Consider the following 22,672-nt stretch of genomic DNA (forward strand, 5'->3'; position numbering starts at 1 on the left):
TAGGTGTGAGGCAGGAGCACCAGACGAGAGGGGAGAACAGTATTCCATAGAGCTGCGGATGAAAGCCTTGTATGTGGTGAGGAGCTCAGGTGTGCCAAGGAAGGACTTCGCACGACGGAGGATGCCCAGTCGCCGACTGGCTTTGGAGGCCAGATTTGAAATGTGGTTTTCCCAGGAAAGATCATGGCAGATAGTGAGACCCAAAAGCTTGAATGACAGAACTTCTTGGAGAGGATTGTTGAGAAAGTAGATGGGAGGGTTGTCCAGTCGGTCTTTTCGGAGAGACATCGTAAGAGTGTGAGATTTGTCAGGATTGAAAGACATGTTCCACTTGTTTGCCCAGTCTGTGATTTTGTCCAGGTCTGCAGAGAGTGAGGAGGCTGCAGACTGCCGATCTGAGGGATGAGGAATGGAGCGACAGAGAGTAGAGTCATCAGCAAAGAGATAGAGAGGATTTTCAAGAGAGTCAGAGAGATCATTGATGAAGACCAGAAAAAGCACAGGGCCCAGAACACTGCCTTGGGGAACTCCAGCCTGAACAGGAAGAGGAGATGAGAGAAACCCATTCAGGGCCACACGTTGACTACGACTAGAGAGGAAGTCCGCCAGCCATGCGTGGAGATTTCCATGGATACCAAAGGAGGAGAGTTTGGTGAGCAGAGCGGGGTGCCAGACCGTATCGAAGGCGCGTGAAATGTCAAGGGAGACAGCTCTAATTTCCTGTTTGGCGTTGAGGACCTCCATCCATTGTTGAGAAAGCAGAAGCAGCATGTCCAGAGTAGAGTGACCAGGTCTGAAACCAAATTGATGGTCAGAGATCAAGCCATTGGAGAAGAGGAAAGATTTCATATCTGAAGCAATGATGGATTCCATGACTTTGCTGATAATTGGGAGAAGGCTGATTGGTCTGTAGTTGCTAGGATCTGTTTTTGCACCCTTTTTTTGTGCAAAGCGGTGATGTTGGCTGATTTCCAAGCAGATGGCAGATGATCTTGAGCAAAAGAGAGGGTGAAGAGAGCAGAGAGAGGGAGTGAAAGAGCGGAGGAACATGATTTTAGGACCCGTGGGCTGATGCCGTCAGGACCAGTTGCAGAATCAGAGTCGAGGGTTGACAGAAACTTTTAGTTGACAGAAAATTACCAACAAGTACTAAAAGTAAATTTACCTCAAGCTCCAACTCAGAATATTCTCCAGTGGTTCCATTACTGACACTTCTACGCTGATTATGAAAGATTATCAACATTATCTGTCGGGTACTCAAATAAATTTGAAATTGTGGCTGGCACATATAACTAAATGACATTCACGAATGTCACCCAAGTTCATCATGATCAATGCTCTGCATATAAAAAAAAAAATCCACATCATATAAAGAATCTTAAACTTCCTCGCCTTGTAGAAATATTTAAGTCCCGCCCCCACCTGTAAAAGTATTTTCAATACAAGAACAGAAAATATTGGAGTTGCAAAGTCAATACTTAAGATAAGGTGTTAACTGAAGTCAGAGGTGATTGAAATGCTCCCTTTTCACTGGCTTGTGAAAGTGAAAGTTTGCAAAAAAAGCACCTAAAGGACTCTCAGACTGTGAGAAACAAGATTCTGTGGGCTTTCATGTGTCTTTCACTGAGGAGAGGCTTCCGTCTGGCCACTCTGCAATAAAGCCCAGATTGGTGGAGTGTTGCGGTGATGGTTGTCCTTCTGGATGTTTCTCCCATCTCCACACAGGATCTCTGGAGCTCAGCCAGAGTTCCATCGGGTTCTTGGTCACCTCTCTTACCAAGGCCCTTTTCCCCCGATTGCGCAGTTTGGCCGGGCTGCCAGCTCTAGGAAGAGTCCTGGTTGTTCCAAACTTCTTCCATTTAAGAATTATGGAGGCCACTGTGCTCTTGGGAACCTTCAATGCAGCAGAAAATTTTTGTAGGCTTCCCCAGATCTGTGCCTCAACACAATCCTGTCTCTGAGCTCTGAATGTGTTCAGAGAGATTCAGAAGAATGTGTTGCATGCTTGAAATATGATCACCCATAAGGGTGAGTACTCTGCTAGTGTATGATAATGCATTGGTCAGATTAAGTAGTGTGTTGTGTTGGTGTGAGGGAGGGGATTGGGGTCAATGGACTAAACGATATTATATGAAACTACCTATCTCTTTGCTGATGACTCTACTCTCTGTCGCTCCATTCCTCATCCCTCAGGTCAGCAGTCTGCAGCCTCCTCACTCTCTGCAGACCTGGACAAAATCACAGACTGGGCAAACAAGTGGAACATGTCTTTCAATCCTGACAAATCTCACACTCTTACGATGTCTCTCCGAAAAGACCGACTGGACAACCCTCCCATCCACTTTCTGAAAGATCCTCTCCAAGAAGTTCTGTCACTCAAGCTTTTGGGTCTCATTATATCTGCCATGATCTTTCCTGGGAAAACCACATTTCAAATCTGGCCTCCAAAGCCAGTCGCCAACTGGGCATCCTCCGTCGTGCGAAGTCCTTCCTTGGCACACCTGAGCTCCTCACCACATACAAGGCTTTCATCCACGGCTCAATGGAATACTTGTGTCCCCTCTGGGCTGGTGCTCCTGCCTCACACCTAGCTCGTCTTCACGCTGTTGAAACCAAAGCGTTCAGAATCATTGGAATCTCCCGCGATGAAGCTAACTCCAGGGGCCTTTCACTCACTCACCGCAGGCAGGTTGGTGGTCTTTCCGTCTTCTACCGACTCCTCTCTGGCCTTGCCGCCCCAGCTCTCTCTGGGCTCTGTCCCCCAAATATTCCTACAGGTCGCACAAGCTCTGCCTGCAACCCTCTTATGGTTAAACTGCCAAAATCAAGACTCTCTGCTCACCTTCACTCCTTCATTCCTCTTTTCTCCCGCCTCTGGAACAAACTCCCCCACTCCCTTTAATCCCACTCCTCCCTCCAGGTCTTTAAAACAGCTGTTCACCACCATCTCTTATCTTCCCCCATCCAAAACCTTGATCTTTTCTACCCCCGCTAATTTCACCCCAAATCCACTTTTTTGAAATACCAACTTCTTTCCTGGAAGTCCTTGGTGTCCTTGTGTTTTATACTTCTCCCACCCACCCCCCCCCCCCCCCTTCCCACGCCTCCTCCCCCCAGGCCCTCTCCCTCCCACACATCTCCCTGCTCTCAAATGTTATGTTTGTGTGCTTCCCCTTCTCTCCCCATCTTGTCTTCCGCTCCCTCTTTTTGTACACCGCTCCTTGCCTATGCCATCTCCAGGCATTGCAAATCGTCATTGCTGGGCACCGAAGGGGGCTCGGCAGTGACGCATGCTGAAAGAGAGTACTCAGTTTTCACTCTGGTTGTTTTCTTGTTTGTTTTCTTGTTTGTTTGTCCAGGCGATATCTCAGCCATCCTTTGAGCTAGGAAGCTGAAATTTCGGCACAATAGTGAGCAAGTCCTTTGTCAAAAACGTTATTTTTTGTTTTTTGATTAATCAATAAATTGAGGAGTTATTTAATTATTAGCGATTAATTAAGTACTTATTTAATTAATCAAATTTCCTTTCTCTTCGTACCATTAACTCAGGCACCTTTTGAGTTAGGAAGCTGTTATTTGGACATGCCAATGACCAGGTGATTTGGCTGCAAAGGATATTTTTGATTTATTAATTAATCAATTAATCGATTAATTATTTAATTATTCGATTAATGACAAAAAAAATATATTTTTTAAAGTTACAGATTCTGATGAAATAGTGGTAGTTTATGTGTTCTCTGACCAAATTGATTAATAATTTAATTTTTTTATGATTATTATTTATTTATTTTCATTATTAATCATTTATTTATTTTCTTTCTCATTTGGCCAATATCTCAGGCACCTTTTGAGCTGGGAAGCTAATATTTGGACATGAGTGACCAAGTGATGTGGCTATCAAGGATATTTTTGATTTATTGATTAATCATTTCATCTATTAATTATTTATTGATTAATCGATTAATTATTTATTGAGTAATCAATTAATTATTTAATTTTTTATAAATGACTTATTTAATTAAATTTCTAAAAGATACATCTTCGGATGAAGCACTAGTGGTTTAGTTATGCGATTAGCCAATTGATTATGAAAATATTTTGTGATAATCTTTTATTGATTTTAATTATACAATTAATCAATCAATTAGTGTACACCTCTCCCTCCCAATGCAGCCTCAATGAGCTGCACTGCGGTATTGCCGGGCGCCGGAGGCGCCCCGGCAATGCCGCGCTGCAGCATATTTAATTATTTGGCATGGGGCGGTGTACTTTGAATGTATCTGTACTTGTTATATATTTTGTTTGTCTGGTTGATTTGTTTGTGAAATAAATGTTAGCTCTTTCACGAGCCTCGATTGAGTATACAAAAAAAAAGGGAATTATATGTACAGTATGTATGTACAGTGGTGAGAAAAGGTTTGTGAACTCTTTTGAATTTTCTTTATTTATGCATAAATATAACCTAAAATATGATTGGATCTTCATCTCAATCATAATAATAGATAAACAGAACCTGCTTAAACAAATAACACACAAAAAAATTCGATTTTTTCATTTATTTATTGAGCATAATGATCCAACATTCAAGTTATTTGTCAGAAAAAGTACGTGAACCTCCAGGTTAATCAGCTCAATTAAGTGGGGTAATTGCAGTCAGGTGTTTCATTCAATGGGATGATAATCAGGAGTGAGCTTGGGTGGTGCTGCCCTATATGAAAAAACAGAAACTTTGGGGCTGCTTTGCTGCCTCAGGACCCAGACAGCTTTCCATTATTGACGGAACCATGAATTCTGGATGGTACCAGCAAATTATACAGGAGAATATGAGGGCATCCGTCCGTGAGCTGAAGTTTAACAGAAAGTGGGTCATGCAGCAGGACAACAATCCTAAACACACAAGTAAATAAATCTACAACAGAATGGCTGAAGCAGAAGACATTTTGTGTTTTGGAATGGCTAAGTCAAAGTCCAGACCTTAATCCAATTGAAATGTTCTGGCAGAACCTGAAGAGAGCACTTCATGCAAGTAAGCCCACAAATATCTCTGAGTTGAAGCAGTTCTGTAAGGAGGAATGGATCACAATTTCTCGAAGATGATGTGCAGGACTGACACAGAGTTACAGGAAACGTTTGGTTGAAGTTATTGCTGCTCAAGGAGATGCCACCAGTTACTGAATGTAAAGGTTCACAGACTTTTTCTGACAAAATAATTGAATGTTGGATCATTTCGCTCAATTAATAAATGGAAAGTAGATTTTTGTGCTATTTGTTTAATAAGGTTCTCTTTATCTATTATTATGACAGATGAAGGTCTGATCACATTTTAGATCAAATTTATGCAGACATACAGAGAATTCTAAAGGGTTCACAAACTTTTTCTCACCACTATGTATGTATGCATGTATGTACATCTGAAAATTATAGAAAAAAACAGGGATGGCCCAATCTCCACCAAAATCTGCATAAATGTTGGTAGTACCCATGGTCAGGTCATGGGCAAAAAAGAAAGAAAAATCCCCAGGAAGGGGTTGGGGACGACTTAAGATTTTTGACCAATTGCTACCAAATTTTGTATACATGTTAGTAGAGCCCAGTGTAACGCCAGCCCCCCCTACTTCCAAACCCCACCCTTGCAAGTGGGGAAGGGAGAAGACAACTTGCCAATGCTCCCAAAGGGGGCAGATGTTCCTCGTATTTATAAATACCCAGAACAATGATTTGGGTAATCCTATCATTCTGTTGTGGGTTGAAAATTTTGGGTCACAAGTGTTCCAAATTCTTATGTTATTTTAAACATTAGGGAATGACTTGCTAATTACATTAATTTTAAACATTATAAACACTCCCACCTTCACCTCAAACTCACCACTGTTCCCGTCCTTCGTCCTTACAGCTGTGCACGGAACGTAAAGTAGGGATTACCGTGGGAGTTGTTGTATGCAGATGATCTGGTGTTGATTGCAGAGAGTATGGATGGACTGAAGGAGAAGATGAACAAGTGGAAGGCATGTATGGGGGCAAAAGGTCTGAAGGTGAATATCGGAAAGACGAAGGTGATGGCAAGTGGTAAAGCATGTGGTGAGGTGAAAAGAACTGGGAAGTGGGGGGCAAAAGGTCTGAAGGTGACTATCGGAAAGACGAAGGTGATGGCAAGTGGTAAAGCATGTGGTGAGGTGGAAAGAACTGGGAAGTGGCCGTGTGCTGTGTGCAGGAAGGGTGTTGGAGTGAACTTCATTCAATGTACAATGTGCGCTGAGTGGGTTCATCAAAAATGTAGTGGTCTGAGAGGGTCATTAACCAGTGTGGCAGCTACATTCAAGTGTAAGGTGTGCACAGAGGGAGCTGCAGATGGAGGAAATGTTGAGTTGGATATTGGAGACGGCATGAAGCTGGAAGGTGTGCAAACATTTTGTTACCTTGGAGTCATGCTGAATGGAGAAGGTGGATCAGACTCGGCAACGGTTGCTGGAGTGAGATGTGCATGGAAGAAGTTTCAGGAAATGAGTGGCGTGCTGACAAGGAGGGGAGTGTCGTTGAAGCTGAAGGGAAAGGTGTATGCTGCATGTGTGAGAAGTGTTATGATTTATGGGAGCGAGACATGGGTAATGAACGTAGAGCAGCAACGAAGGCTGGAAAGGGTGGAAATGCGAATGGTTCGGTGGATGTGCGGAGTATCGTTGAGAGAGTGGAAGACAAATGATGAATTGTGAAAGATGATGGGAATAGAGCCTGTGATGGATGCTGTGAAGAGAAACAGGTTGAGATGGTTTGGTCATGTGTTGAGGAAGGATGAAAGTGACTGGATGAGAAGAGTGATGGAAATGAATGTAGAAGGAAGTAGAGGACGGGGAACACTGAGAAAGACTTGGCTAAAGATGGTGGAAGAAGAAATGCGGGCAAGGGGGTTAACAAGGGGAGATGCAGAAAATAGGGCAAAATGGAGAATATTGTCATGGGGCCTACAAGGCTAACCCCCGCTCTAGTAGTGAAAATGGCCTTAAAATGCCTGTTGTTGTTGTTGTTGTTTTAAACATTACGGTTGGATGGAAATAAGAATTAACATTTAGGAGGGCTAAGCTACTCATGAATAGAGCCTGGTGTTGGCTTAGCGGTTAGGGTGCCAGCTTGGGATGCTTGGGATCCTAGGGTTCGAATCCCGGTCGATCGCTGAATTAACGCCAGGGGGATTGATTCAGCCTGTCATCCTTCCGAGGTCGGCAAATTGAGTACCAGTTCACTGGTAATTCCCTGTGTTTCGCAAGAGGCGACCAACAGGGTTGGCGGCAGGAAGGGCATCCGGCCATAAAATATTGCTTCAAAAAGGCGACTACGGTGCCCGAAAAAGGCCAACCCCTGCCCCTGCGAGGAAAAATTGCCTCTAAATGTGGTTCAAGCTACTCATGAATGTTATACAACACAACAACAACATGCATTTTAAGGCAATTTTCCCTGCTAGAGCAGGGGTTAGCCTTGTAAATGTTACCTATCCACGAGATCATATTTTTGTAAAAACAAATAAATTCATACATAATGAGTAAAAATTAGTATCTCTTTTACTAATAGGAACAAGATAGAAATTGGATAGAAATATAAAATGAATAAATATATATATTTTTTGAATCTTCAAAACTGACCTCTTCATCATGATCCTTGGCCCATTGTATCTTGTCCATAAGGTCTCCCAGGTCACGGCGAAATGGGACATAGTGCTTCCATGGAACAAGATCCTTGTAAAAAAACTCATAGTATGATGAGTCTTGCTTGAGTACCAGACTGCCACCAGCTAGCAGGTAAGGCAGGCGGTATGCAGCTACTGTACCATCCAGGTTGATCTGATACTTGTGCTGCAGAAAAAAAAGATTGCCAGCCTGGATTAAAAAAGGATTCATAAAATGTTTTTTTATTTCAAAAATGTATTTTCAAAATTTTATTTCCCATCTTGGAAAAAACAGAGCTAAGCAATAAGGAAGAAAACATATGAAGATGGTAAAAACAAACAGAGCTAATGTCTTTAGATTTAATAATGAAAATGTAGGAATAAAACAGGTTGGTGGATAATCAGGTGAAATATGGATATATATATTAAAGAAATACAACATATAAAACCTTTCCTTGCAATAATTAAAAGTCAAATATTTCATGCACATCATAAAAAATGTACTCCAGAGAAATCGTAAATTAAGTGAAGAAAGCCTCATTTTCATTTCACATCAATGCGAACTTCAGGACCGATGGAAATACGGTCAAAATAACGATTTTATGCAGGAATTCCAGTTTACATCCAAAATTAAATTTCCAGTTTATTAACCTGCTCAGTTTGAAAAACATGAGAGAAACGGACACATTGTGTGTGCTCATTACTAAACAGTTGAGGAAATCTCTGATACTGCACATCTTCGAAGTTCATCACAGAATTAAAGTGTAACATACGCAACTCAAAACGATTGGCACGATGAAAATTGAAGCTTTGACTGTTCACCATGGTCATGATTTTAAAATAGTCAAATAAATAAATAAAATATCGGTTTCATTAATGTCTGAAAATGATCTCGTTCTTTTTATTATTCCAGACAATATATTTCTGGAGACTCATGAAACTTACCTATGAGTCTCGCTCTTCCGTGAGCCTCAGTCTTGTATACAGAACAAAAAAGAACTGATACAAAAACACGTACATAAGGAAAAGATGGTAACACTCCAAGGACGGGGCTCTGTTAAATGCAAGTTCAAACAGCCTATTCAGTCTCGTGGCGACGTGTTCTCTTAATATTCCAATTGTTTTAACTAAGAGACCAATTGCATCAGAGCCACAGCAGGGCTGGCTAGATGGCCTAGAGGTACGCGCACTCGTCTCTAAGCTGTCTACCTAGATAAACTGTCATCCTTGTATAATCGCAGGCTGGGTGAGACATCAATGTGTGTTCTATCCCTCGGGTGGATATCAAACAGGGCGTTAAAGATCCCTCGGTGTTCTTCATGAAGAGCAGTTCTAAATTCTAAATTCCTGCCCTAACCTACTTGTGGTGTTGCATCAGTCAGCAGCACAGCTGGGCCTCCTCAGCCATTGATGCTTCTCACAGCCATGTGCTGCATACAAAAAAAGAAGGAGAACTCTTTGTATTTCTTATTGCTTGTTTGGCCTTCCTTTCATTTGGCAGCTTGTACTGCCAAACTTCCTGAATGCTCTGGCCACACCAAATCGAGCATACAAGGGAATTGGAAATGGAAGTAAGCTCCCGGTTTAATAAAGTTTTATTCTTTCATTAATATTACATAAGCATAGCCTTTGTCTTTTTTAACCATGTCACTTTCATTTAAGGTTTTCAACATTTTTCGTAAGCTTGCCTGCACTTGGTGTCACCACTTGCAAGGCCTTCATCCACAGCTTTGTGGAGCACTGCTCTCCCATCTAGGCCGCCGCATCTATTCACACTTTGCTCAGCTTGATGCAATGGAAACCAAGGCCATCAAAATCATTGGAATCTCCCGCACTGAAGCTGAGCCTATGGGCATATCATATTCCCATCGCAGACAGGTCGCTAGTCTCTCTATCTTATCCCGCCTCCTTTCTGGACTTGCACCCTCTGCTCGTTTTGTGCTTTGTCCCCCTTCCACACCCCCTCCCACCCCCCAGCTTCTGCAGGGCACATAACATCTGACAACAACCACCTTCTGGTGAAAGTACCAAAATCCAGAATCACTTTTCGCCTCCACTCAACTGTTCCTATTTTTTTTTTCCAACTTTTTCCCACCATTTTCCCCCATCTGCCACCCCTAACCCCTCACCCCCCCCCCCCACCCCTCCTCTTCATACTGTTCCTTTGCACTGTTGCATCCTGATCCGTTCAGTGTTCTCGCTCTGCCTTGACTCTGTATCAAAAAGAAGCAAAAGAAGATCTGATAAATGATTGGGGGTGTTAATGGGAGTGATGTTAGCTGACTTCCAGGTAGATGAGAGGTGACAAGAGGAGGAGGAGGAAAGGGTTAAGAGAGTAGACAGTGGAGAAACAAGTGCAGCAGAATAGCATTTGAGAACACAGGCAGTGTTGCTACCTGAGCCCATTGCAGATGGAAAGTCGACCTTCTTGTTTGAAAAAGACAAAGCTCAGTGGGCATTGGGTATAAACGGGTAAGATGATGACAGAGTTGGTGGGTTGAGTGGCCAAAATTTGGAGGCAAACAGCAATTTAAGCCATTCTGCTTTGTCTCAAGCAGTGCGAGGCCATTACAGTGAGAAAGGGGATGGAGAGGGGTGGCATGCACCAGAACTTTCAAACAAGAGACTTGTTGAAAGTAGTCGCAAGATTATGTTTCCTGGCTTGCTCAATGATGGACACACTTGTGTGAGCCTCACAGAGTGAATCGAGGTTGCCCTCAATCTAGTTATCCTTCCATGTTGAGAAAGTAAGTTGATTGACCACAAGTGCCTCACCAAAGGATTCAGTGTACCAGGACACAAAGGAAAACCGGTGCGTTTGAAATCCTTTGTGAGGGCATTCCCACATTGGAATCAATATCAGATTTGGCAGCCAAGGAAGCCCGTTGTGAAAGAGCAGGTTGTAGTCTCTGCCAGGTAACCTGTGCGAACAGCTGGATTTTTTTTTACGGTTGTGGTCGCTCTCAAACAACACGCAGAGCCAACATGGTCAGATAAGTCAAGAACATCATGGGTCATTTGAAAGACAAAATATACACTTTTAAACCTCGTCAATCACATGTTGGAGAAACTTAAAACTGCTAAATGTTGTTTCTTCTTAAACATTGGGGGTCAGTAACTTGTATACATCTGAGAAATCCACCTATTCAATCAATATTTTCATTGATAAAAAAAATAGTTTACAGGAAAAACAAATTCCAAGACACCAAAGGGTTGAAATGACCTCCACATAGTAACAAACGATGAAAAAGAGAAATAAACTAGAACGGCACTCAGTAGAGAGCATACCTCCGCCTGGTTGGCCGTATCACTCAATGGTGAAGAATCACTTAAAAAATTAAACTAGCTGGATCTGGATCCAGATCTTCACCGGAATTGAAACAATTCTTCCTTGTCACACACACAAAACCCTAACAACAAGTTTCGTCCAAATTCGTCCACAACTTTTGGAGATATCCTGCGATGTATCGTGTTTGGCTCTATCTCCCAATGGTGAAGACTTACTAAAAAATTCTACTAACTGAATCCGCATCTGGATCTTCACCAAAATCGAATCATTTCGGCCTCGTCACATACTGCCAAATTTCATCCGATTTTCACCCACTCTGCCAAATTTCATCCGATTTTCACCCATCCACCTTTGGTGGTGGAGGTAAGAAGGAAGTGATGAGTCAACTCTTGTAAATTAGTAGCAAGGCTCAGAAAATGTTCCTTAAAACTTTGGTAGGATGTCCACGTTTTATGTTTTGCAAGGAACGCAAGTCGTCTTAACATGATGTTGAAGTTACTTCATTTTTCACAGGCAACAAACAGACTGTTTGCCACTCTGCTTATCACCTTAAAATATATCAACTTAAATTATTTTTAAAGCCAGTTTCTTGTTTAAAGACATTTTCCTTTTACGCTATCCCTAGCACGTCATCACAAAGTCAATGAATGGACTGATAGCGGAAACGTGGGGTCTTATTTAGACTCATTAAGAAGGGGAATAAACAAGCAGGAAAAAAAGGAGAGACGAGGGGGGGAGGGGGGGGGGAGTGGGACATAGTCTTGATTGCAAGTAAAAAGTTGGGTTAGGCGGCGTTAATAGCCCGGGTAGAAAATGTTGCGAGACCCCCACCAGCTGTGAACCTCTATGAATTGCAAGACCTCTGTGAATTATGAGTAGGTTTAATGGCCCTCTTTCCAAAGGGAAAGAGAAGGTAGAAGAGGGAAGGAAGTGGGAGAGGGGGGGGGGGGGTCAGGGAGAGAAGAGAGTTGAGGGGGGGGAGGGGGTAGCAAATCAAAACCAGGCAGTATCCAGAACTCTCATTAGCATATGGTACATGGAGCTCAGGGATGACACCAATGCCGAACGAAAGGTGGAAAAGTAGGATAAACATAAAAAATTGCCTCCTTGCACAATCCTCGACGCCTGATCTGATGGCCGCTGGTCTATCGCCTGGACTCCTCTGCAAAATGCGATGTTAATGCGGCCACTGCAGCTCGTGATCCTGACCCTCGGCTCAGGTTTCAGAGGTGGTGAGCATGGCCCTACTTTGCAGCAGTTTCCGAGTATGCACGAGCAGACTTTTATAAAGCTCCCGCCTGGCAGGTGCTAGCTAAATCAAGTCCGCTGTAGCATACAGCCACCCGGCCTGTGCTCCGACTCATCTAAACATTCTCTTTCAGAGCAGCACGAAAGCACTTCACTCTCAAAACCATGTGGTCATGTTCCGCACACTGCTGAACCTATTTCGCACATGCAGCACTGCCACTAGGTAAGAGTGTGCTACTCGCGTATCCTGTACTGCAGTGCCACCTGACGGGTGCTCTGACTCAGTTGAATGCTGTCTTTCAGAGCAGCGCATGTGTGCTTTGCTCTCAAAACGTGTTGCCTGCCACCTGAAGTACTCTCCTCAATCAACAGAACTTAGCCTCGTACATCGCCCTGGCAATCCGTTCTCTCCCCAAAAGGACTCTCATCAGAACCAATCCACGTATCCCATGAATCAGGCCCCTTTTACATTCTCACTAGCCATGGTGTCTCTGCTCTACACCTTGCTACCTTTACTTGGACAATCATCCTATGCAATTCACCAGCCTGGTGGCTTCCCATCCAAGTGACTCACCAGTCCCCACCATAAACGAATTATCCCCTCTGGCTATGTTATGTTACTGCATGATAAATTATGCTTGGACACCATGCATGTCTGTCATCACCCACCCAAATGCTATTCCAAATGTGCCAATTACTATATCACATACCACTGTTGTACAGCCGGGCAAAGAGAATACACTTGTGTTTCAGTTAACTTAACACAAGTTTGTCACATTAAATGCAACATTCAGGTTATATGCAAAGGCCATATCATGATTCACATTATATTCACAATGGTGTCATAAACGCCAATCTCATAAATGACAGACATTCAAAAAACCGTGGATATCTTCACGTTAGTTATGTTAGTATCTTCATGACATTATTCATGTCACAAAGGTATTGGATAGGATTCTGGACGGGAGGATAAGGAAAAGGATGGAGATGAATATCGGCAAAGAATGACACCTGGGTTTAGAATGGGTAGAGGGACGACAGATGGGATGATCACACTGAAATAGCTGGTGGCGAAGAGATTGGAGGCATAAGGTGAAACTGCATTGGGATTTGTGGACCTGGAGAAGGCCTATGACACTGTACCAAGAGAAATGGTGATTGCTACAAGCAGAAGTTGGGTTGGTGGAAGGGATGGAAGTGCTCTCAGCCCACTCATATTTATTATGGTGAGGAAGCTGGTAAGCAGGAGGATAAAAAGGAAAGGTATTCTGGGGAGGATGTTATATGCGGACGTTCTGCATGTTGGGGTGGAGAGTAAGCGGGAGATGCAGGAAGTACTGGAGCGAGGCATTCGGTAAGCATGGACTGAGTATGAGTATGGAGAAGACAGAGGTGATGGGTCAGACAGCAGATAAAATAAATGGATATCATGTTTAGAGAGGAAGGAGATCAGAGAGAGAAATAGGTCTGAGTATCTGGGGGGAACAGTGATCAGGGATGGTAAGTCTGAGACAGAGGTGTGGAGCATGGTCCGGGTGGGTGCAAATGTGTGGATGAGGGTGGAGGGAGTAATGGCAGGCAGGAAAATATCAAGAAATTGAAAAGGAAAGTTCTGGTGTCTTGTGTAATGCTGGCCTACCTTTACGGTCTGGAAACGGTGGCACTGGCAGAGAGCCACCAACAGAGGTTGCAGGTTTGAGAGAACAAGTGGATCAAGAGGATTGTAAGAGTGAAGAGGGTGGATAGGAGGACGGATGAACTGAAGGAGGAGATTGGTGTGCAAATAAGTTTCACGGGGAGATTGGTAAAAATCCGGCTGAAGTGGGCTGGTCATGTGGTATGGATGGGGAAAGAGAGAATGGCAAAGAAAGTGGATGAGGTGAAGGAGCGAGTTAGGATTGTGTTAGAGATAGACCAGTGGAGATGGGAGGATTCTGTGAGGTGGGGGTGGTTGGAGAGTGGACAGATTTGGCTGAGGACAGAGGGGAGTGGAGGAGTATCATGGTCAAGGTAGTGCAGAAGATTGGAACCATTGAAGGTCACCCCTTGTAAAGGGAAGAAGGAGAAAAGGAAGATCTGTTAAATATATGAAAAATTCTCAAGGCTGTCAAAAACATGGAATTTGATTGCTTCCGAGAACTTGTGGTAGGTATTTTTGTTTTTGCACTGTTACTTGTCTATGTTAGGCTAACCCCCGCTCTAGCAGGGAAAATGGCCTTTAAAATGCATGTTGTGTTGTTGTTGTGTACTTGTCTATGTTGTGGAATGGGGTGTGGGAGAGGGGAGAGGAAGGGAAAACTTAACTAAGCTCTGTTAAATAACATTTCTCTTATCGAGAAACACAAGGAGCAAAAACAACCAAACCTACGAGACACTTGTGCCAGCATAAACTAAAAAGAGTCACTATCACTGGATTATTAAACACAAGCTTCTTATTGGCTGAAAAAGTCCAAAAGGCTCTTACATATTGTCGTGTGTCTACCCTGTAGTGAATACCTCAAGGTGACGGATGGCCGACCGAGCTTTACCTCCGAGACGTACACCCAAACTATGGCGGTTCCTTTTACACATGCTAGGGTGGAGGGTAACAAAGCTTACCTGAACGGATTTCACTGGGCGTCCTCGAACCCACGACAAATAAACAAGACAGACAAGAAACTGAAAATAAACAAATAATGGGTTTAATGAAAATAATGCCAGGGAACAAAGAATGAATGCACAGTAAACTAAAATTCTTACATTGACGCGCCTCCATACAGACTCGTATACAACACCAGGGGAAAATAAACGAAAGTAAAAATGTAGTGTGGTTGGTACTCAGCTCCGGTCTCAAAGATGGTTTGGGGGCGTCACCGGTTCCGTGTCCCTGCAAGGGAAGACACGCGTTGGCTCAAAGTCGCGTTCACTGCCATCCTCCGACGAGAAGCAAACAGGCCACAGCTCCTCCCTCGGTCCTTCTCGCTCGGCTGCACCGCGCTCTGACCGTCCCAAACTTCCCAGGCACGCACGACACAAAGCGCAGCCGTCACGAGCCAACACCATGAGAGAGAGAAAGATGCGTCCGCCTTTACCAACGCCCGGAACAGGGAGAGCGAATATGCGACTGACTGCCTGTCACAAACCCAGCACAAGAGAGAGAGAGCAAATGTGCGACTGCTCAGGACGGACCCCAGGACAGAGAGAGAGTGTGCAAAATGCAACCGCCTGCCACGAACGCCGGAACAGAGAAATGGCGGCGCTTCGCCTTTTTGTTCCTGGTGCTGGAATCTTCGACGATGACGTCACACTCTTACCAATCGTGCCGCGCCATCGAATCGCTCCTCCATTCTTTAACCAATCTGTCTTCGAGGCGTGGCCTCACGGTCCCTCTTGGCACCCATCGAGAAGATTTGAGCTGGGTGGTGCCAGTGGTAGTGTCCGGATCCAGTCGGCGATCGCCAAAATCTTTATTTAATTTAGGCGCTGATCGCATGGCTGGTGGTGTAAATGTTATAAGAACAAAGGGAAAACTACAGAGGCATTTACACATAGGAAATCTACCCTTATACCCTAACTAATTAGCATAGCTTCACCCCTCGCCATGGAGACATTTCTACGCTTACACGGACATCCGGGCCTGACTTAATTACAGGAACGTTTCTCTTCGCAACATTTGGAGCACGCTACCCTATACAATCCTATCTGGACTAAGGTATTTCATTACCTACCCCCACAAGTGTAACACAGCACAACCATGTCATCACTCTCACCCGCCCCCACTCCAAATCAATCATGTCCCAATTTCTGAGCAAGTACCCAACCCCTGGGACAGTAAACATAAAGGCATTACCTTAAGTGCAGGTAGTCACAGGTTGGTCGGGTCCAAGAGTGCCATCCACCCTGCCGAATCCCAAATTTATCCCATGGGGCCTATCAATTTCCCCAAATTTCTCTTTTGTCAGCTGTACCGGTAAGCATGTGGGTCCGCTTCCTCTGGTGACCTTTACTACACGACTAAACTTAGCTACGACAGCTCTGCCCCTCCACCGTGCGAGAGCCATCAGGTAAGTTGACCAACCGAACCACCAACATGACCCACAAGTGTCCACAAGGGCACAACCCACCATCCATCCTTCGTGTGCGGACCACAGCCCAAGTGGTGTGCGGACCACAGCTACACTAGCCCAAGCTGGGCAAGCTGGCCAACTCCGCCATTCCCAAGGCCTCGGACCTGAGGGGCATGGTCGCAGTGCGTGGCATCCACATCACATCCCTTGCACCTCTCACATCCCCAAGTCCGACCACATGCAGCCCCTCAGTGCCCACCCACATGTGACCTCACCCAGGGTCCAGTTGACAGCGATGCTCCACCAGGAGACTCAATCCCAGAAGGCGTGGTCGCACACCTCAGCCACCCATAACACAACATTGACCTCCAGACTGCCCAACTCCATCCCTACAACTCAGCGTCCAAATATTGGAGCCGTCGCCCCCGTAGCCAGTTGAAGGTTGTGTCCTGCTACTCTATCAATTTTGTTCCAGCCTCCAACACACCTGGATCAATAATGGTGTCACTCTCCCCAGTGTACACCCTGGCTTCACAAAATTCCCCCTTAAATTTTGCATCTAACCCTCAGATTACCCGTGCCAATTTTTCCACATTTCACTATTTTCACCAAAGAAGGGCGCTTCTCCATACACTTGCCAGCCGAGCATGGCCACATATGCTCGGCTCGTTCCAATTTCCCAATTAATCAATCCCAGAGATCTCTTCCCAAACCGAGAGTCCCCAAATCACAACAGATCATCTGTGGAAGATCATGCACACACCATCACGTTCCACAGATGCCCCAATGGTTGTCCGGTGGGTTATACCATACCTGTCCATGCGGTTCGACCAGCATCCATAGACCAGAACAGCATGGCAGGTCAGGTCACCACATGCTGGCTGTCCCAGAGTCTCAGGGAGAGAGTGCCAGGCCGCATGCCCGGGCGGTCACCACATCAGGCCCTTATTGGCCGCCCGTGGTGCCGCCATCAAAGCGCGCCTGCCCACCTCCCCTTAGTGGTCCTCATGATGCACCATCTTTGGTGCCCAGGAGTAACCACCTTGGACCCCCCAGAGTCTCAACCACCTCCAGGGTCCGGCGACCCTGCCAGCCTGAGACACTCGCTCGGGCGGCGCCCCGATGGACCAGGGAGGCCACACTCCAACAGACCCCCCATGACACCCGGGTCGTACCATGACACCCATAGTCAGACCCCACAGCCAAATCCTGGCCAGCGCAGCCTGCCAGCTGCCTGGCATAAACCAATTTTGAAAGGGGCAAATTTTCCATGAGGCCGACCCCAATGACCTCTCCTGGTCCGAATTTCGCAGCACGGGGACGAACTCCACCACGGCTGCTCCAAATTAAACTCCCATTTAAATGTAATTAACAAAAATTTGGCCTCCCGTGCCCAAACGCAGCTGCAGGTTACAACCCCTTCTTTGGGTTTTTCTGCCCCTCCCTGCCACCGTTCCAAATTTGCTATGGGGATCAATCCAGCTCGGGCCAGAACACCCCCCCCCCCCCCCCCCCCCCGGCTGGCGATCTTATCCTGGGGATATTCGACGGATAGACTCACCTCATCTCGGCTGCTCCTGTGTCAAATCATTCTCATCCCCAATCAATTGTGGCCCCAACAGGTCTTTATCTACAAACACCTGCTCCGGTTCCGTAACATGGGCCTCCAATGTTTTCTTTACCTCTTGCTCCAAATCGCCGCCCTGGTGCTGCACCAATTCAAATTCCTCACCCTGCTGGTGCATTCTGGCATCCACGCAGATCCGACAGCCTTCCAGGTCCTCATTTAATAAACATTTCTTATTTACTTCCAAACATTCCCTCTCCTGTGCCCCATCTACTTTATCAATTTGTTGTTTTCCAATCGTTCCCCACGCTCATCTGAGCATTAATGTTCACTCAGCCCATTTTTAAACAAACATTTACCTTCCTGTGCCCGTATTTCATTCTTTATTTCTTTTGTTTGTTCTCTATGGGCATTCATTCCATCCTTCTTTCCCTTCATCCCTCCTATGCATTCATCCATAATGGCTATCATTCATTCAGTATGGGCATCCATCATATCAGTTTGGGCATCAATTTTTTCATTCAATCCGTTCAATTGCTCCATTAACATTTGTATCCTTACCTGGTCGGGCATCGCACCTGTTCCCATTGTCCCCAGCCCCCTCATAGGGGAGGGCGGGGGTGGACTAACGCTCGGGACGGGGGTAGCTCCAACACTACCTTCATTAAACTCTACCCCCGGCCTGCTTCCTTGCTCTTCGGGAAGCAGGCCGGGGGTAGAGTAACTATGGGTCATACCTACCACATAGAAACTCGACCACAATCCAGCTGCCATAATCATGTCGATAGACAAATGCAAGTGTGTTTCAAAATAACATGATGATGCCTACAATATCAACATATAGGATTTCCCAAAGGAGGGTGTCATTGTGAAAAAAGGAAAAAGAGGTAATAATCACGTTGAAGAAGTCAAAAAAGGAGATAGGGGCAACTGTTGGGCCATACAAGGCTTCATCATGTTTGAAGAAGAAAAAATTTGTGATTGCTGCATCAATGATGTGAGGATGTTTCCTTGACATCCGAACAAGATCCAGCCTCTCCTGCCGGCTGTCCCGGCCACGCCAAAAGGCCAGATTCGTCTTGTTATGCCACACTGGTCCAGTATTAGCTTGGACATACATGAGATCCAGAGAAACCCTAATGGATTGGAAGAAGAAAGGAGAGGGAGATAGAGAGAGAGACAGATGGTCAGTCAGATACAGACAAGGTCAGAGACAGAGACCGAGACAAGGACGCACGCACACACTAAACGACCATCCTTAACAGTGTCAAGGCCGGCAGCATTTCAAAATTTCAGTCACAATCAATCAATGCCAATGAATAACAGGTTAAGAAAACAATAACAAGCTGTTTTTCGCAGTTTTGGTAAGAGTCTGGGATTTGGGAAGTTTATATGGGAAAAGGGGAGGCATTCACCACAACATGAAAAATTTAAATATTAACTTGCCCAGCCTAACAAGTCATCAACTTTTTATGAGACGATATTAAATTGTATCAAGTGACCATTTAGTACATGTTTTTATGCCTCAGTCAACGAAGTCGGCGGAGGCTTTATGTTTTCAGGTTGCCCGTCCGGCTGTCTGCCCGTGATAGGTTTTCGTTGCAGCAATAACTTGAGAACGGCTGAAGGGATCCAAGTCAAACTTGGTGCAGGTATGTATAATGAGGTAAAAATGAACCGATTATATTTTGGAGTCATGAGGTCAAAGGCCAAAGGTCAGAGGTCATGTGAGGTAAAAATCATTTTACCACGATAACTTGTGAACCAGTGATGGGATTCTGACCAAATTTGGTACAGTTATGCAGAATGATGTAAATATGAACTGATTAGACTTTGGGGTTAAAGGTCAAAGTCTGTAACAGGTCTATAACTTGAGAACGGCTAAAGGCGAGGTCTTGCCGGCGAGGTTTCGTTTATTCGCAGCTCTCCACGCTCTCCATCGAAATCGAAGTTAAGTAATTGTTCCCATTTGTATTTTCGTTATAACTGTATTTATTTTATGGTGTGTGTACGTATATTGTGTCCCGAGGAAGATTTTCGGTGCAAATCTTTCATACCTGTATAGAAAATCGTGTTAATTCGTCTCGTGTCTTTTGCGGCCTTGTACAGTGTACATCTGTACAACCTTGAGGCTTTGTTTTTCTCTCAGCGGTCTGTCGTTTGTGCTCCAATAACTTTCGTTCTCTGTTTTTCCCAGTCTTTTCACCCCATAGCCTACTTCCTTGTGTAAATCACAACTCAAAAAAAACAAAAATACAATAAAAAAACATTTCCTTCTGTTCTTATTCTTTGTTCTCATTCATTTATTCGTTCTTATTCGTTCGTTCGTTCTTCGACCACGTATTTCTCCCCCATTTCCCCAGATAGTTTTCACTGTTATTAACCTTACAATGTTTACACTTTCCCCTCAAGTTCTGTATTCCGTCGTATATTATAACACCTTTTTCTTCTTCTTCTTTAAAAGGCTGCTTTCGACTTGCTCACCAAATCTATTCATCCCAAAAAAAAAATCCATCTCTTATAGTGCCTTTTTTCTACATTCCCTAAACTCTCCTGCACTCCATCCTCCATCCAGCGTCCTTAAACATATTTTGGACTCGAAGGTCACAAGAAACTCATTTTGCAATAAATGTTCGTTTCCCATTAATCGTACACTTTCTAAAATCCAATCTCACCCCTCCCCTCCAAATCTTCCCCATAACCCCTCCCCTCCAAATCTTCCCCGTCACCCCTCCCCTCCAAATCTTCCCCATCACCCATCCCTTTCAAATCTTCCCCCTTTCCCCTCCCCTCCTAATCCTTCCCATCACCCATCCCTTTCAAATCTCCCCCCTTGCCCCCTCCCTCCTAAACTACCCCCTCACCCCTCCCCTCCAAGACTCCCCCTCGCCCCTCCCCTCCTAGACTCCTCCCTCACCCCTCCCCTCCAAATCTCCCCCATATCCCATCCCTTTCAAATCCGTCCCCTTGTCCCTTCCCTCCTAAACTCCCCCCTCGCCCCTCCCCTTCAAATCTCCCCACCCTCATTTCTTCTCAATTTCCCCCCTCTCACTCCCCCTCCTCAAAGCGTCCTCCCCGCTTCTTCCCCCTTCCAACTCTCACCTCCATCTCCCCCAACCTTCTGCCTCGCTCTTCCCCCTCCTCAAATAACACCTCATTGTGCCTCACCCAATCACCATCAAACCTTTTGTCCGCCCCATCCTTCCCTTTCTCCGAGCTATTCTGAAATCTCTGACACATTCAACAGCTCTCCCTACCTCTTCCACCTCTTCCACATCTTACCCTACCCCTCCTTCCCCCTGTTCTGTATCCGATGCTCCCCCTTTCTCTTCATTAACGGTATGGACCTCAAACATCCAGGGCCTTCGTTCAAACTTAACTGATCTCTCCATACAGGTTGCTTCTGTCAAACCAGACGTGATCTGCTGAACAGAAACTTTCCTCCTTCATGATGTCTCTGATTCCTTAGTATCTCTCCCGGGTTACTCCCTCCTCCGGTATGATAGACCTGAGCCTCGTCCTGGAGGTGGAGTTGCTATCTTTATCAAAAACTCTCTTCCTCACTCGCCCTGCACTGCACTCTCTCCACCTCACCCCCAGGAATACCTCTGGCTACGGCTTCCCCTTCGCTCCCACCTCTTGTTCATATGTGTGTTGTACCGTCCACCAAACAGTGATGACTCCATCTACATCTCGCTGTCTGATAATATGGACCAACTTCTATCTACTCATCCCAACTCTCTCTTCCTCATATGTGGTGATTTCAATTGTCACCATGCCAGTTGGCTGGGTGTGGGTACCTCTCTCACCAGCCATGGCTCCTCAGCAAAGGACTTCTGCTACTCACTGGGACTCACTGGGACTGACACAATCTGTCAATTTCCCGACCCGGATCTCAGTCAACGGAGCATCTTCTCTTCTGGACTTGGTTATGACTAACTTCCTTGAAAATGTCTGCTGCTCTTCTTCTGCTCCAATTGGATCATCTGATCATGTGCTTGTTAAAGTGGACATCTCTCTGACTATTCTCAGGGAGCCTGCTCAGCATCGCCGAGTCTGGCATTTCACTCAGGCCAACTGGCATGGTCTTCAATCAAGCAGCCATCAATCATCTGGACTGGTCTCCCATCTCTACCACCTCTGACATCAACTCATCCTGGGAATTCTTCCAAAGTAAATTGCTCTCTCTCATGCACAGATTTATCCCATCTCGTCTTCAGTTGTCATACCCTTCCTCCCGTCCATGGTACACGGATTCTTGTGGTGAGGCTGTTGCCCAGAAACAACTTGCCTTCGTCTCCTGGAAAGCAAATCCAACGGAAGGAAATCTCATTTCCTTTCACAAAGCCCGAAACAAGTGTGTGTCCACCCACAGGAGAGCCAGGAAACAATATCTCTCCGTTCTCAAGACCGAACTCTCTTATCTGTCTCCCTCTTCCAAATCCTGGTGGCGTCTGGTCAAATCTGTTTCTGGTGTTTGTTCCCCCTCCATCCCCTCCCTTACCTCAAACGGGTACACAGCTGACTCCGCACGTGAAAAAGCTGAATGCCTCAACTCTGTGTTTGCCTCTAAATCTTGTGTCCCAAACCCATCCCTCTCTGTACCCACCATATTCAGTCGTACCCAGCTGTTCCTGGACTCCGTGTCCTTTCCTCCTGACAAGGTGGAAAAGTTTCTATCAACCCTCGACTCTGATTCTGCAACTGGACCTGACGGCATCAGCCCACGGGTCCTAAAATCCTGTTCTTCCGCTCTTTCTCTCCCTCTCTCTGTTCTCTTCACCCTCTCTTTTGCTCAAGGTCAACTGCCATCTGCTTGGAAATCAGCCAACATCACCGCTTTGCACAAAAAGGTGCAAAAACAG

The 22,672-nt window shown here is 45.3% G+C and overlaps 1 protein-coding gene across 4 annotated transcripts in view; it reads right to left on the bottom strand.

The window, feature by feature from the left end:
* POGLUT2 (protein O-glucosyltransferase 2) overlaps window positions 1–22,672 on the bottom strand; it is a 79,234-nt gene that overhangs the window by 15,690 nt on the left and 40,872 nt on the right. For all 4 annotated transcript variants that reach the window (XM_068113850.2, XM_068113851.2, XM_068113852.2 and 1 more), the window contains exons 7-8: window positions 18,706–18,943; window positions 7,635–7,844 (exon numbers count right to left, since the gene is read on the bottom strand). In XM_068113850.2, the coding sequence (XP_067969951.1) occupies window positions 7,635–7,844; window positions 18,706–18,943 (448 nt within the window). The remainder of the gene's footprint in view (window positions 1–7,634; window positions 7,845–18,705; window positions 18,944–22,672) is intronic.

Source organism: Myxine glutinosa, chromosome 4, assembly GCF_964187855.1.
Source record: "Myxine glutinosa chromosome 4, kmMyxGlut1.1, whole genome shotgun sequence".
Classification (NCBI taxonomy): Eukaryota; Metazoa; Chordata; class Myxini; order Myxiniformes; family Myxinidae; genus Myxine; species Myxine glutinosa.